The sequence below is a fragment of the Pipistrellus hanaki genome, assembly GCF_964339955.1.
Source record: "Pipistrellus hanaki genome assembly, chromosome: 14".
In the NCBI taxonomy this organism is placed as follows: Eukaryota; Metazoa; Chordata; class Mammalia; order Chiroptera; family Vespertilionidae; genus Pipistrellus; species Pipistrellus hanaki.
The window spans coordinates 18,447,526-18,465,070 of NC_140516.1; the positions used below are offsets into that span (position 1 = coordinate 18,447,526).

At 39.6% G+C, this 17,545-nt stretch overlaps 1 protein-coding gene across 1 annotated transcript in view; it reads left to right on the forward strand.

Moving 5' to 3' along the window:
- Positions 1–17,545, forward strand: part of DNA2 (DNA replication helicase/nuclease 2) — a 34,447-nt gene that overhangs the window by 13,531 nt on the left and 3,371 nt on the right. The window contains exons 9-20 of the mRNA XM_084904246.1: positions 210–404; positions 997–1,227; positions 3,290–3,406; positions 3,484–3,593; positions 4,111–4,220; positions 5,255–5,479; positions 8,734–8,927; positions 9,014–9,103; positions 9,183–9,387; positions 11,807–11,896; positions 14,775–14,957; positions 16,966–17,112. Coding sequence (XP_084760372.1) covers positions 210–404; positions 997–1,227; positions 3,290–3,406; positions 3,484–3,593; positions 4,111–4,220; positions 5,255–5,479; positions 8,734–8,927; positions 9,014–9,103; positions 9,183–9,387; positions 11,807–11,896; positions 14,775–14,957; positions 16,966–17,112 — 1,897 coding nt within the window. The remainder of the gene's footprint in view (positions 1–209; positions 405–996; positions 1,228–3,289; positions 3,407–3,483; positions 3,594–4,110; positions 4,221–5,254; positions 5,480–8,733; positions 8,928–9,013; positions 9,104–9,182; positions 9,388–11,806; positions 11,897–14,774; positions 14,958–16,965; positions 17,113–17,545) is intronic.

Genomic DNA, 17,545 nt, shown 5'->3' on the forward strand with positions numbered 1-17,545 from the left:
TTAGAAACATCGATGAGAGAGAGTCATCGATCAGCTGCCTCTTGCACACCCCCTACTGGGGATATGCCCGCAACCAAGGTACATGCCCTTGACCGGAAACGAACCTGGGACCTTTCAGTTCCCAAGCCGACGCTCTATCCATTGAGCCAAACCGGTCTTGGCCAGCAAAACGTTTTGTACCCGTGTCTGACCTGGAGCTTTATCCTTAGAGCAGTGGAACAGCACACGGATGACCGTTCAGCCACCAGGGGCATGCTGCCCAGAATTAAAGAGGAAACCCAGCACCTCAAGGCCACACACTTGGAGTATTTCAGCCTGTGGTGTCTAATGTTAACTCTGGAGTCAAAATCAAAGGATAATAAAAAAAATAACCACAATATATGGTTGATGCCTTCATCAGAAATGTAAGTACTACATTTCATACAGTAAAACTTCAATAATCTGGATTAGTTAGTGGGATGGCATTTGGAATTCGTGACAAATATTGGTTATATTGTGTGAGAACGACATGCCGTTTCATATATTCATGCTAACTCCGGATGGCTGTCAGTGAATTGTTTCCGAGGAGAGCACCATTGTTAGCTACTTTCAGTAGGAAAAATTTGCCTCAGGAAGTCTAATTTTAAATATTTTCTTATTGATTTCAGAGAAGGAGACGGGGAGAGAGAGAGATGCATCAGTGATGAGAGAGAATCATTGATCAGCTGCCTCCTGCACACACTGGGGATCCAGCCCGCAGCCCAGGCATGTGCCCTGACTGGGAATTGAACTGTGACTTCCTGGTTCATCAGGTCAACGCTCAATCACTGAGCCACACCGCCAAGAGCATTTCTAAGATTTTAGTGCGGATTGTGGAATATGTGAAAATGACAGGCTCAATATTAGCATTAGAGTTTTTGGGGACCAGACAAACTAGAAAATTGGGGAAAACTGCCAATACAGTATTTATATGTGTGATATATAAATATATGTGATATATCTCTTTCTACTCCATAGGGAGCGAAGTGGCAACTGCGTTGGAAACCTGATTAGAACAGGACATGTAAAGACGGTTTGCGACGGACAGTATTTACACAATTTCCAACGTAAAAATGGCGCCATGCCTGTCACAAACCTAATGGCAGGTGACAGAATTATTTTAAGTGGAGAAGAGAGAACCCTGTTTGCTTTGTCTAGGGGATACGTGAGAGAGATTAACGTGACAACAATAACCTGTTTATTAGACAGGTAATGAAATGCTCCCTTTTTGGGGGGAGGGAGAACAGCTTTATTGTGGTGTAATTCACATGCCATACAGGTTCATCCATTTTACATGTACAATTCAATTGTTTTTAGTGTATTCAGAGTTACACCCATCACCAGGATCAATTTTAGAACACTTTCATCTCCCCATGAAGAAACCCTGTGCCCTGTAGCAGGCCCTCCTCCAGCCCTAGACAACACAGCCACCGTTTCCTTTCTGTCTCCGTAGCTTTACCTGTTCTGGACATTTTATGTAATGAGAGCGCACAGTATGTGGTCTTTTGTGATTGGCTTTTGTCATTTACCCTAATGTTTGTGTTTGTTTTAGCCTATCATTTTTTAAAATATATTTTATTGATTTTTTTACAGAGAGGAAGGGAGAGGGATAGAGAGAAACATCGATGAGAGAGAAACATCAATCAACTGCCTCCTGCACACCCCCCACTGGGGATGTGTCCGAAACTAAGGTACATGCCCTTGACTGGAATCGAACCTGGGACCCTTCAGTCCTCAGGCTGATGCTCTATCCACTGAGCCAAACCGGTCAGGGCTTAGCCTACTATTTTGAGATTCATTTTCATGTACCAGTATATATCAGTACTGCCTTTCTTTATTTAAAAATTTGAGGTAAAATTCACATAACATAAAGTGGACCGTTAATGATTTTAAAATGCACAGTTCCGTGGCATGTGGCACAGCCACAGCACTGTGCAGCCAGCACCTCTGTCTGGTTACAGGACACGTGCATCACCCTGGAAGGACACGTGCCCATGAAGCCATCGCTTTCTGCCCTCCCTCCCTCCGGCCCCTGGCAACAGCTCCTCTGCTTTCTGTCTCTATGGACGGACCTCTTTTAGCATGTTTCTGAGGTTCATCCATGTTTTAGCATTTATCAGTACCCTCATTTCTTTTTCTTTTTTCCTTTAGTACCTTATTTCTTTTTATGCCCAAGTAATACTCTGTTACATCAATAGACCACATTTGTTCATTTATTCACCAGCTGATAGACATCTGATTGTTTTGGGTGTTATGGCTAGTGTTACTATAAATATTCACCTGCAGATTTTAAAAAAAATATATTTTATTGATTTTCTTACAGAGAGGAAGGGAGAGCTCTACCACTGAGCCAAACCAGTTTCAGCTGCAGATTAAAAAAAAAAAAAAATTATATGTATATATATATATATATATATATATATATATTTTTTTTTTTTTTTTAATTGATTTTTCACAGAGAGGAAGGGAGAGGGATAGAGAGCCAGAAACATCAATGAGAGAGAAACATCGACCAGCTGCCTCCTGCACACCCCCCACCGGGGATGTGCCCGCAACCAATGTACATGCCCTTGACCGGAATCAAACCTGGGACCTTTCAGTCTGCAGACCGATGCTCTATCCACTGAGTCAAACCGGTTTCGGCTCACCTGCAGATTTTTATGTGAACATATTTTTCCTAGTGGAACTGCTGTGTCATCTGCTAATTTCCTGTTTGACATTTGAGGGACTTCCAAACGGCTGAACTTTTCTTTAGTACATCATGACCCCTAGTTCTAATGTGGACATAGTCTTTCCTCATTCTCACAGCCACATGTCTGTGATAAATATGTAGCTTATTTTTCCTTCTTAGCATTCTGGCATTTACCATTTCGTTCTTTCCCTTAAATTTATTCATTAATAATTGTGATATAAAGTATATTTATCTCAGTTCAAATAAACAGGTTGATTTAAAGAAAAATATTAATAGTAGAACAGTTACTGTAAAATTTTGGGGCAGAGTCTAATCTCCATGTTCATCAATATTCATGTCTTCTCCTTCCTTCCTATACTGCCTGCTTTCCCTGCTTTGAAGTGCAGGCATGTGTCACATGTGTCACCATTTCTTAATGGATGGAGTTGCAATGACTTCTGGGTAACTCAATGGAAATGGTATCCATTTTAAAAGCTATTAATATTTTGGCCCATTTGCTCTTTTAGCAGATAGTTATATCTGCTAAAACTTACCGTGTTAAGTGAAAAACATTCGTGTACACCTGTTTTGCTGTTTTAGGAACTTGTCGGTACTCCCAGAATCAACCTTGTTCCGATTGGACCAGGAAGAAAAGAATTGCGATATAGATACCCCATTAGGAAATCTTTCTAAGTTGATGAAGAATACTGATGCCAGGTTTGTAACAGTGAATGAATCTGAACTGTACCCCACTTTTCTGAGAAATATTACTAAAAGCATTTTTTTCTTTTCAGCCAAAAGCTCCGCGATTTAATCATTGACTTCCGTGAGCCTCAGTTTATACCCTACCTCAGCTCCATCCTTCCGCATGATGCGAAGGACACAGTTGCCTCTATTCTGAAAGGTATGCTGTAATCAGCATTCTGCTCCCAGTGTTTTTGTTCTATTTATAATTTAACCTACCGTCTAGTGTTTTTTTTTTTTTTTTTTTTTAAATATATTTTATTGATTTTGTACAGAGAGGAAGGGAGAGAGATAGAAAGCTAGAAACATCGATGAGAGAGAGTCATCGATCAGCTGCCTCTTGCACACCCCCTACTGGGGATATGCCCGCAACCAAGGTACATGCCCTTGACCGGAATCGAACCCGGGTCCTTCAGTCCCCAAGCCGACGCTCTATCCATTGAGCCAAACCGGTCTCGGCCCGTCTAGTGTTTTAATGACGTATATGCAGTTACAATTACTACACAAAGTCTGTTTGGAAGTAGTTTACATATATTTTTTAACATCACCATATTTTCTTGCTTTGCAAAGTTGTATTGGAGAAACTTGAATAAAAGGCTGCTTTTCTTATAGAAATAGTGAATTTGTTCACTGAAATTCAATACGTTTTTTTCTGTTATTTTTACATTTAAATGCAGGTCTGAATAAACCTCAGAGGCAAGCCATGAAAAAGGTGCTTCTTTCCAAAGACTACACGCTCATCGTGGGCATGCCCGGGACAGGAAAGACCACCACAATATGTGCTCTCGTAAGCTCATTGTTCTTTCGCTTAGAAACTAAATACGTAAACCAGCTCTTTGTTCAGAGAAGGTGATGTTTGAGATCAAAAGAGCTAGATATTGCCCGACTGGTGTGGTTCAGTGGTTGAGCTTCAACCTGTGAACCAGGAGGTCACAGTTCAGTTTCCAGTCAGGGCACATGCCTGGGTTGCAGGCTCAATCCCCAATGGAATCAATAAAATATATATTTTAAAAAAGAGCTGAATATTAACTCAAAATGCCTTTATTTCAAATTACCTTTTTAGAATGACATGAGAAATAGAGAAAGCTAAATGACCTATAGTTGTAATCATGTTGCAGATTCCTTGCATTTTGGACTGTCTAAGGTCTCTTCATGTTGATGGCATGTGTATCATTGTATGTTTTCCTTCCCTTTAAAAAACGATCAATTATATAGAGGTGGTTCAAATAGATTTTTCTTTTTTTCTTTTTTTCACATTGGCAAATTTCTGAGTGGTAATTTACTGATTAATGATAATGATGGTAGCAAGTATTTATTGATTGATACTGTGTGCCAGGCACTATTGGAAGTTCATAAGTATTCAGTTTTATTACTTTACATAATACTTTCATAACACATTTAAAAATATATATATTTTATTGATTTTTTACAGAGAGGAAGGGAGAGAGATAGAGAGCCAGAAACGTCGATGAGAGAGAAACACCGACCAGCCGCTTCCCGCCCCACCCCCCACCCCCCGGTCTGCCTCTCCCCCCCCCCCCCCCCCCCCCGGGGATGCGCCCACAACCAACATACATGCTGTTGACCGGAATCGAACCCGGGACCCTTCAGTCCACAGACTGACGCTCTACCACTGAGCCAAACCGGTTTCGGCTCATAACACATTTTGACCTTATAATTTTTAAAAAAAGTTATTTGATTCAACTCTTAGATATGCTTCATATTAAGTTTTCTAATTCTCTTAACATAAAAACATAAGCATGTTAAAAATGGTCTGGAATTAAAAGTAATGCTGTTTTCTTTTCTCTTATTCATCCTTAGGTAAGAATTCTATATGCCTGTGGTTTTAGCGTTTTGTTGACCAGTTATACACATTCTGCTGTGGACAATATTCTTTTGAAGTTAGCGAAGTTTAAAATAGGGTTTTTGCGCTTGGGTCAGACTCAGAAGGTACATCCAGATATCCAGAAATTTACCGAGGAGGAAATTTGCAGATCGAAGGCCATTAAGTCCTTAGCGCTTCTGGAAGAACTCTACAACAGTCACGTAAGTACAGTGTGGCATGGGAATGCTGATATTCATGTCTGCAGCCAGAACGGGGAGAAACAGCACTCTGGGAATTTCGGTCACACTGACCACATGTTACATGATTAATCCAGGTAAACTACAGGACCAGTTTACTAATTTATAGTTCGCTGGCTTGCTTCGGAACTGAAATGAGGTTTTTGGTTTATTATTCAGGGGTCTCCCCTAGTTTAAAATATCCTGCTTCTCTCACAACACTTCTGACACTCAGCCACCTGGAGTTAGTGTAGACCCCTCAGCTTCAGGGCTTCGTCCCACAAGACTGCCCCCCACTTCAGTTCTAAACTGCAAGTCACGGCCTCTTGTGCTTCTGAACAACTAGCTGTAAATCGGGGCTCCCATGACCCCCTCCTTGGGTTCGGTAATTTGCTAGAATGGCTCATAGAACTCAGGAAGGCGCTTTTCTTACTGCTCCTGAGTTCATCTTATAGGATGCATGCAGCCCAGGAGCAGCCAGGTGGAGAGCTGCACAGGGGAGGGTGCGTGGAAGCACCTGCAGCTTCTGTGTCCTCTCCAGGGGAGCCGCCCTCCCAGCTCCATGACGTGTTCACCAAACCCTGAGGTTTGGGGGTTTATGGAGATTCCATCATGTAGGTGTGGATGGGTCACTGGCCATTGGAGGTTAGCTCAATCCTCAGCCCCTCTCCCCCTCGTGGAGATGGAGGGATAGATGAGAGTCCTAACTCTATAATCACCTGGTTGGTTCCTCTGGCAATCAGCTCCAATCCCAGTGTCAAATCTTCTTGTAATAAATGCTGGGTTGGGTGCAAGGGGCTTATTATGAATAACAAAAGATGTTCTTCTCACCCCTATCAGGAGCTCTCTGCCAAGAACCGGGAGGGAGACCAAGTGTATGTGTGTGTGTGTGTGTGTGTGTGTGTATTTTATTTCTTATTATATCACACTGTCACACCTAGAAAACCATTCATCAGGATTTTTTAGTGAGTTTGAATTTAAAGGCAATAGCACACGAACAGTCTTGTGATTTTATTTTTCTATATAGAACCTAATTTACATTTTACTATTTAATGTCTATATATTTTTACTGGGAAGTCTTAACTGGTATTTTTTTCTTTTAAGATAATCATCTAGCCCTAGCTGGTTTGGCTCATTGGATAGAGCGTCAGTCTGTGGACTGAAGGGTCCCAGGTTCAATTCCGATCAAGGGAACATGCCTGGGTTGCAGGCTCAGTCCCCAATAGGGGGTGTGCAGGAGGCAGCCGATCAATAATTCATGCTTCTATCTCTCTTCCTCACCCTTCCTCTCTGAAATCAATAAAAATAGATTTAAAAAATTCATGTAGCCCTGGCTCATGTGGCTCAGTCTGTTGAGCATCATCCTACAAAAAGGTTGCCAAGGCAGAAATTAGTTTGGCTCAGTGGATAGAGCATCGGCGTGCAGACTGAAAGGTCCCAGGTTCGATTCCAGTCAAGGGCATGTGCCTTGGTTATCGGCACATCCTCAGTAGGGGTGTGCAGGAGGCAGCTGATGGATGCTTCTCTCTCATCGATGTTTCTAACTCTCTATCCCTCTCCCTTCCTTTCTGTAAAAAATCAGTAAAACATATTTTTTTAAAAAAAGGTTGCCAAGGTCACCTGTTTGATTCCTGATCAGGGCACAGGCCAGAATTGCAGACTCAATCCCCAGTAGGAGGCTGCAGGAGGCAGCCAAATAATGTTTCTTTCTCACACTGATCTCTCTTTCTCTTTCTCTCTCCCTTCCTCTCTCTCTTAAATCAATAAAAACATTAAGAAAAAGAAAAGAAACAGCTCTAGCCAGTGCGGCTCAGTTGGTTGGGCATTGTTCTGTGCAGCAAGAGATTGTGGGTTCGATTCCCAGTCAAGGGCATAAGCCTGTGTTGCAGGCTTGGTCTGGCAGGGGATATGCAGGAGCAGCTGATCGGTGTTGAGCTCTTACATCAATGTTTCTCTCTCTCTCTCTCTTTCTCTCTCTCTCTCTCAAAATCAACAAACTATATATATACAAAAGAAACATTATTAAAAATAAAATTACGAATAATCTAAAATAAATTAGACTTAATAAGTTGTTCCTTCAACTCCTTTGTCTAATACCTATGCCAGTTATTTTAAAGTTTTTGAAAATTAACCTTTTTATTTTGAGATAATTATAGATTCACATGTAGCTGTAAGAAATAATACAGAGATCGTGTATATCCTTAGCCCATTGTTTACCATTTTACAAAACTGTAGTAAACTCACAACCAGAATGCTGACATTGATACAGAATAATTAATCCATTACTACAAGGATCACTCATGTTGGCATTTTTATAACTCCACCCATTTCTTTCCCACTCACCCCTGCTTAACCCCTGATAACCACTTAACTGTTGTCTATTTCTACAATTTGGTCAAGTTAAGAATAGGGAGCCTTATAAACTAGGGGCAGTTGAAGTCTATGCACACTCCCCCCCCCCCCCCCCAATTAGGCCTCTGCTAGCATCGGTGGGGGGATGAAGCCACAGTTTTGTTTTTTAAATATTTTTATTGATTTCAGAGAGGAAGGGAGAGGGAGAGAGAGATAGAAACATCAATGATGAGAGAGAATTACTGATCGGCTGCCTTCTACACAACCCACACTGGTGCTCGAGCATATATATATATATATATATATATATATATATATATATGTATGTATATATAATTTTTTAAATTGATTTTAGAGAGGAAGGGAGTGGGAGAGTGAGACAGAAACATCAATGATGAGAGAATATCATTGATCGGCTGACTCCTGCCCACCCCCTGGGCATCGAGCCTGAAACTGAGCATGTGCCCTTGACTGGAATTGAACCCAGGACCTTCCAGTCTATAGTCCAGTATTCTAACCACTGAGCCAAACCAGTGAGGGGCACAGTTTTTTCTGTGGTGCTTGGCTAGAGCAGAGTGGTTATTGTATAAAACCTTTCTCTACTTGGCTTCTCTTTCCTATTCCTTTGGCTTTTGCTGGAACTGTTTTTGATCTGTAAATCTGAGAACTGTTATAATGTTCGGAAAATTTACTTGATTTTTTTCCCATTTGTAGTAAAAAAAATTAAATATTTTTGCATGCCATGTCTCAGGATTAATTAATATTGGGGTGTTCCTGTGATTGGGAGCAAAATCTTCTTAATATATTTTAATCTCAAAAATGGGGGGGAAAAAGAAATTACATTTCTTGGACATAATAAATAACTGATGGGTTTTCTTGGTTTTTAGCTCATCGTGGCAACGACATGTATGGGAACAAACCACCCAGTATTTGCTCGTAAGGTTTTCGATTTCTGCATCGTGGACGAAGCCTCTCAGATCAGCCAGCCCGTGTGCCTTGGGCCCCTCTTTTTCTCGCGGAGATTCGTGTTGGTGGGGGATCACCAGCAGCTGCCGCCCCTGGTGCTCAACCGTGAGGCCAGGTAAGCGGGTGGTGGAGTCCTGGCTTTAACCCTGGTTCTGTGTGAGGGGCGGGCACGGCGCTGACACGCGGGGTCTCTGTCGGCAGGGCCCTGGGCATGAGCGAGAGCCTGTTCAAGAGGCTGGCGCGCAAGGAGGCCGCTGTGGTGCAGCTGACGGTGCAGTACCGCATGAACAGGTACCTGTGACCTGCCCGCTCCGGGGCCGTGCGTGTCCGTCCTCACCGCCCAGGCTAACATGGCTTTGTCATCCCTCAGTAAGATCATGTCCCTCAGCAACACGCTGACCTACGGAGGGAAGCTGGAGTGTGGGTCCGACAGAGTGGCCGGCGCAGTGATAAACCTGCCCAACCTCAAGGACGTGACGCTGGAGCTGGAGTTTTATGCCGATTATTCTGAGAACCCTTGGCTGATGGGAGCATTTGAACCAAACAATCCTGTCTGTTTTCTTAATACAGACCAGGTAAGAAACCAAACTTTTATTTTTTTTTCTTTCAGTTTTTCTCCTTTTATTCTACTATTTAAATTCTTGTTTTCAATAGCAAATGCTTCATTAAAAAAAGAAGAAAAAAGAAGAAGAAGCTGCCCTAGCTGGTTTGGCTCAGTGGATAGAGCATCCGCCTGCGGACTGAAGGGTCCCAGGTTCGATTCCGGTCAAGGGCACAGGCCGGGGTTGTGGGCTTGATCCCCAGTGGGGGGGTGCAGGAGGCAGCCGATCAATGATTCTCATCATTGATGTTTTCTATCTCTCCCACTTCCTTCCTCTCTGAAATCAATAAAAGTATATTTAAAAAAATAATAAGCTTCGTTTGTGCTTATCAGTTAAAACTAGTATAATCTTACACACTTTTGCAACACTCGCAAATTTTTTTATTTTTTTATTTTTGTAGATTCAATATCGTTGGGGGAGGTTTTTCTGAGGATCAATAGATGTCAAAATTGACTTTTGAAGTAAGAAAGCTTGAGAGTGAACTCAAGTGTGTAATTACATTTTCTAAAAAGAAATTGGCATTAATACTACCAAAAGCTAGGTTTACCAATAAAGAGAAGATAGAATAAATTTTTGTCCTTTTAAAGACTTTGAAGAAAATAGACTTTATTTTTCTAGAATAGTTTCAGTTTCTCGGCACAATTGAGCTGAAAGTGAGGAGGTTTCCTATGTACTTCCCGACCCCACATAAAATCCTCTTTACAAACTTGGCCTTAAACAAAAATCTTCACAAGGTCTTAAATGACCTAATATTTCTAGCTCTTAATTAGAACAAAGTTTTGACCCTATATCTCTATAATTTGTCTTATATACTGTAGTGCTGCTCAGCATTGATTTGGAAATCTTTACATGAGTTCAAATAAAAATATAGTGGCTACTTATATGTATGCATATTACTCTAAAATGTATCACTTGTTATTAAGATGGGTGGAGTTAGCTGATTGTTAAAAATAGCTTTAACTGTTAAAACAAAACAAAACGTGTCACTGTGCAGTGTGCAGACCCTGCTGGGATTTTCCTTCTCTTGAATAATGGCCAGAGTCTTTCAGGTTCAAGAATTAATAACTAAGGGCAGGCAGATTCTGGAAAGTGTATTCAGATAAGCTAATATCACGAAGGACTGCTTTTATAAATCACATCTCCAATTTATTACTTATAATTTACTATTGTTTACCTAACCAATAATGACTCAAGTTCTTTATTTTTGCTACTCAGGTTTTTTCTTCCTTAGCATCAGGATTCCAAAGAAGTTGTATTGAAAGTAATCAAGGTTAGCCCTGGCCGGTATGGCTCAGTTGGCTGAAGCATCATTCCATGCACCAGAAGGTTGCAGGGTTTTGTTTTTATATTTTTTTTTTTATTGATTTCAAAAGAAAGGGAGAAGGAGAGAGAGAGGTAGAAACATCAACGATGAGAGAGTCATTGATCAGCTGCCTCCTGCGTGCTCCACACTCGGATCAAGTCCCAAACCTGGGCATGTGCTCTGACCGGGAATCGAACCATGACTTCCTGTCGTAGGTCGCTGCTCAGCCACGGAGCCATGCCGGCTGGGCAGGGTCACAGATTTGATTCCCATCGGGGTGACCGAGGTTCAATCCCAGTTTGTCTCTTTTCCTCCCTCTCTCAAGTAAAATATAATAAATAAATAAATAAATAAATAAATAATAATGAAGGTTAATTAGGGATGTGTAGAAGCAGAATGGTCCTTGGAGAGTTTTACCAGGTATTGGAGAACCCGGGGAACTTTATCTGCTCCATTGTTTGTATAAAAGGCAACAAGAAAATGGAAAGAGCACAGATATTAGAGTCAAATCTAAGTTTTTCTGTTTTATTTTTTAAGATTTTTAAATTAAATTTAACAATCCGTGAGAGAGAGGGAGAGAGAGAGGGGGATGTGAGAGACTGTCTTCTACACATCCCTTCCTGGGAATGGGTGTGCAACCCAGGCTTGTGCCCCAGCCAGGGATTGAACCAGCAGCTTTTCGGTGCATGGGATTGTGCCCAACCAACCGACTGAGCAGCCCCGGGCCAGGGCCAGATCTCCGTTTTCATTCCTAGTGCCGTGACTTACTGTGAGACCTTGAGCAAGTTCATTATCTTTTCTGGCCTTTGATTCCTTAAAATAGGGGATTGCGAAGTAAAGCAGGTGAAGCCCAATGTATGGTCCCATTCATGGAAATTTCAGCCTGAACTGTGGTATGTTTAAGATGGTTGCTTCTGGATGGCTTTCTGAAAAACGAATAACCGCATTCATTTTTGTTAATTCTTTTACCTTCAGCTTTTAGGATGAAGAAATTCTCAGCTGTCTCCACAACTGCAGTGCAGTCTCTATAGCTACCTCTGTGCTCTTTAGAGATTGTTTAATAAGCAGGATGCATGTTTTTCTGTTTAGGTTCCAGCACCAGAACAAGTTGAAAAAAGTGGTGTGAGCAATATAACAGAAGCCAAACTCATAGTTTTCCTGACCTCAATTTTTATTAAGGTAATTCAGAATTTTCATTTCATTTCATTTCATTAATATTTGCAACGTAATAGGATGTTAGAATGCAAGGACTTAAGATATAGTAGCATTTGCACTTGTTTATTAAGACAAGAGGATGGAACCTGATTAATTTTGAGAAAATTTATTTCAGACGTAATTTTTTTCCAGTTTTTTTTTTATTTCAAAACTATTTTAAACATAACAATGTTCCATGCAATAAACCTTAATATTTCAAGAAAAACGATCTTAAATATAAAATGTTACATGCAAGCCAAAACCGGTTTGGCTCAGTGGATAGAGCGTTGGCCTGCAAACTGGAAGGTCCCAGGTTCGATTCTGGTCAAGGGCATGTACCTTCGGCACATCCCCGGTAGGGAGTGTGCAGTAGGCAGCTGATTGATGTTTCTCTCTCATCAATGTTTCTAACTTTCTATCCCTTTCCCTTCTTCTCTGTAGAAAATCAGTAAGATATATTTTAAAAAAATAAAAAATAAAAATTTTATAATTATTTAAAAAAATGTTACATGCAATAAACATTAATATCTCAAGAAAAACGACTTTAAATATGATAACGTTACCTGCAGTAAACAATTATTCAAGAAAAATGATCTTACATATAATATTACATGCAATAAACATTAATATTTCAAGAATAAAAGGATTTTAAGTACACTAATATTACCAAAACTGTACTAACATAGTATGATATCACAAAAGTTATAGGAAATATTAAAAATCTGGAAATAACAGGATTGCTTCGATTATATTAAAAAAAAAACTATATATATATATATATATATATATATATATATATATGTATATATATATGTATTCCCCCTCTGGCTCTGTTTTCATTCATCACTTTATGTTGTTCTTTGTATTCCACAACTGATCATATGATATTTATCTTTCTCCAACTGGCTTATTTCGCTTAGCATGATGCTTTTAAAGTCTATTTTGTCAGATATGAGTATTGCTACTCCAGCTTTTTTTCTTTTCCATTTGCATGGAATTTCCATCCCTTCACTTTCATCCTGTGAGCGTCTTTTGTTTTGAGGTGGGTCTCTTGTAGGCAGCATATAGTTGGGTCATGTTTTTGTATCCATTCTGCTACCCTACACCTTTTGATTGGAGCATTTAGTCCATTTACATTTAGGGTTATTGTTGAGAGGTACTTACTTATAATCATTTTAATTCCATATGGCTAGGTTTCTGTTTCTTCTTCTCAGCAATCCCTTACTGCAATCCCTTCAGCATTTCTTGCAATGCTGGCTTGGTGGTGATGAACTCCTTTAGCCTTTTTTTGTCTGGGAAGCTCTATTTTGAATGATAGCCTTGTTGGATATAGTGATCTTGGTCTCAGGTCCTTGCTTTCCATTACCTTGAGTGCTTCATGCCATTTCCTTCTGGCCTGTAGAGTTTCTGATGAGAAATCATGTGCCAGCCTTATGGGAACTCCTTTGTAGGTAACAATTTTCTCTTGCTGCCTTTAAGATTCTCTCTTTGTCTTTAATTGTTGGGATTTTAATTATGATGTGTCTTGGCATGGGTCTGTTTGAGTTCTTCTTGCTTGGGGTTCTCTGTACCTGCTGAGCTTGTGTGACTTTTCTTTTATCAGGTTAGGGAAGTTTTCTACCTTAATTTCTTCAAACACCTTCTTTATTCGTTTCTCCCTTTCTGCCTCTTCTGGCATATCTACTATTCTAATATTGTTACATTTCACATCGTCCCACAGCTCCTTTAAGCAGTCCTATTTTTTAATTTTTTTTTCCTTTTTGAATCTTTGAGTGATATTTTCAACTCTTGTCTTCTAACTCAATGATTCAATCGATCCTCAGCTTCCCCTAATCTGTGGTGTATTCCTTCCAACGTGTTCTTTGTTTTATGTCATTCTTTATCTCAGACTGTTCTTTTTTAAATATATTTTATTGATTTTTTTTTTTTTTTTTTTTTACAGAGAGGCAAGGAGAGGGATAGAGAGTTAGAAACATTGATCAGCTGCCTCCTGCACACTCCCTAATGGAGATGTGCACGCAACCAAAGTACATGGCCTTGACCGGAATCGAACCTGGGACCCTTCAGTCTGCAGGCCGACGCTCTATCCACTGAGCCAAACCGACCAGGGCAGACTGTTCTTTTTTCATAGTTACTGTATCTTTTTTCATACTGCTGAGCATTTTTAACGTCATTTTAACTCTGTTTCAGATAAATTTCTTATCTCTGCTTCATTTATCTCTTAGTTCTTTCCTTTGGGGGTTGTTTCTTTGTTTCCTCATTTTGGTTGTTTAGGTTTGTGATTATGTTTTAGGTAGATCCTCTATCTCATGTAATATTTATAATGGCATTTTGGGTTTCCTTTTAGGACAACTTTTTGTAACATCAAATAATTCTGATTGTGTCAATATTGTGCTGCAGTCAGTATGATTGGGGATTGGAAACTTCAGTGATTTGTAAGGGATGGCAGTTTTCTACCTTAATTTCTTCAAACACCTTCTTTATTCGTTTCTCCCTTTCTGCCTCTTCTGGCATATCTACTATTCTAATATTGTTACATTTCACATCGTCCCACAGCTGAAATGTATTCTTTATACGCTTTGTATGGCGGCACTGTTCTATAGCGTGCAAACCGTTATACTGCCAGGAACTTCTAAACATCAGGGAGCAATGTTTGAGGAAATTATTCCATCTCAGGAAATGTGAATGTTGATTTAGAACAAATTCAATAATTGTATTTACTCCTTGTGATAGTTATATCTATTATAAACATCAATTTGGCAGATTATGTAGTAAACATTTAATTAAGTAAATTTAGTACTAGTAAAGCTTAAATTACAAAAATTAAGAGTATAAATTTTGAACTGTTTCCTTTTCTGTTTAGGCTGGATGTAATCCCTCTGATATTGGTATCATTGCACCATACAGGCAGCAGTTAAAGATCATCAATGATTTATTGGCACATTCTTCTGTTGGGATGGTTGAAGTTAACACAGTAGACAAATACCAAGGAAGAGACAAAAGTATCGTTCTAGTATCATTTGTTAGAAGTAATAAAGATGGAACTGTGAGTTAATTGTTTTTTTATTTTCTGCTGATTTGTCTGGGATACTTTCTCCACCCCCCCCCCCTCTTTTTTTTTTTTTTAGGAAATTGTATTTAAAACACAGAACATAAAATTCACCACCCTAACTACTGTTAAGTGTATCATTCAGTAGTGTTAAGTATGTTCACACAGTTGTTCAACAGATCTCCACAATGTGTTTTTGCAAACTGAAACTCTGTCCCCATGAATAACAAATAACTCCTTAATTCCTTCTCCTCCAGCCCCTGGCAACCATCATTCTAATTTCTGTCTCTATGAATTTAACTGCTCTAGGTATTTTATATATGTGGAATCATATAATATTTGTCATTTCACAAGTGGCTTATTTCACTTAGAATAATGTACTCATGGCTCATTAGCATGCTGCAGAATTTCCTTCCTTTTAAAGGCTGAATAATTCTCCTTTGCATACATGTATCACAATTTACTGATCCATTTATCCATGAACACACATCGAGTTGCTCCCACCTCGTGGCTGTTGCATTTGGGGCATTTTAACTATAAAGGCTTCCGTAGACATACTTTTAGATTTATAGATAATTCCAGTTTTTGTTGTATTGCATTTTTACCTCTTCTTTTTAAAAAAATTAATTTCTTTATTAATTAAGGAATCACATATTTGTCCTCAACCCCCCATTCCAACTCCCCACCTTCCCACTCATGTCCCCACCCCCCTATTGTTCTTGACCACTGGTTAGGCTCATATGTGTGCACGTAAGTCCTTTGGTTGATCTCTCCCTTTTATCCCCACCCTCCCTTTGAGGTCCAACAGTCTGACCCATGGCTCCTTATCTCTGGGTCTGTTCCTGTTCATCAGTCTATGTTGTTCACCATTTCCCCCAGATGAGATCATGTCCTACTGGAAATGTACTTATAAGAATAAAAAATGAGACCAGCAATAATCGTTATGCTGAAAGGCAAATGAATCAGTCTGTAGTAAGCTTCTTTCTGGGCCACCAGTTCTTTGAGACCCAATTTCAATGTCAAACAGTTCCTTATGTGTTCATGTCAGCAATGATATTTCAGTTCTGGATGGTGGGCAAATGGTGGTTTTACCTCTTCTTGATTAATTTTTCTTGACTATGTGATAACTCTATATGGCTTTTTAAATGTATGTCTCCCTTCTACCCTGTTCCTCATGTACTCAGTTCTTATCCTCACAGATAGTTGCATTTCCGAGGCTTTTACAAGCTGATGTGGGTCAGTATTCTTAGTTCCCTCCTTTTCACACAAAAGGTAATACGTGTACTATTCAGGACTTTGCTTTTCACTTAATAAAATAGCTTGGAGATCTTTTCATGTAAATACTGTATAGAAAGAGATTCATTCTGTCCTGATTGTTGTGTAGATTTCCATTATATATACACGTGTCATGGTCTATTTATGGGTCTTCTGCTTTTGTTACTGTTACAAACAATGTAACCATGAGGGGAGATAGCTCTACTTTAAAATTTTTATTGTATCTATTTGATATATATTTTTTTAAATATATATTTTATTGATTTTTGTACAGAGTGGAAGGGAGAGAGATAGAGAGTTTGAAACATCAATGAGAGAGAGTCATCGATCAGCTGCCTCTTGCACACCCCCTACTGGGGATATGCCCGCAACCAAGGTACATGCCCTTGACCGGAATCAAACCCAGGGCCCTTCAGCCCCCAAGCCGACGCTCTATCCATTGAGCCAAACCGGTCCGGCTCTATTTGATATTTTTAAATTATAGCTAGGATCTCACACTCAAGATAAAATATTTGAAGTTGACATTGTGGGCTGTCATCTGTCTAGATTTTTTAAAGTGTTGAATCTTTTTTGCAATAAATATATATTTCTTAATAACAAAATAACCTTCTCTAGTGGTCTAATGTTTAGGATTAAAAGTAATAAAATAGTTCAAGACAAATTATGTTCCTTGCCAGAACATACTCAAATATATGAAAACTTAAATAATGGAGAATTCTATGTCTTTCAGCTTGGTGAACTCTTGAAAGATTGGCGACGTCTTAATGTGGCAATAACCAGAGCCAAACATAAGCTGATTCTCCTGGGAAGTGTGTCCTCACTGAGCCGCTATCCGCCTTTGGAGAAGCTGCTTTGTCATCTGAACTCAGAAAAATTAATATCCTTTTCGTTTTCTGCATGGTCACGTTGGATTGTGCTATTTTGAGTACTTGACTAGGTATTGTGTAAATTAAAACTCAGGTGTCTTGTTTTTTCCATGTGCATATTTCAAAGATCTGATTCTACAAAGGGGAGGGAGAAAATTCATAGGAAGTAATTTTAAGCCAAAAGTGAAGTAATGAAGAAGATGGAGAAAGATAGTTTGTGAAGTGAGAAAGGGGAAGAAAAGGACTTAATCTGTTGCCTAATGAGCAGGGTGAATGGTTCCTAGACAGAGCTAGGAAAACTGGGTATCTCTTCTGGGTCCTCTCACCCCGATTTATAAACTTTAAAAAAAAATCCAGGACAAAGCATTATATCAAAAAATGGAGGCTCAGTTGGTTGGAACATCCATCCACCTGTACACCAAAAGGTGGTGGGTTCGATTCCTG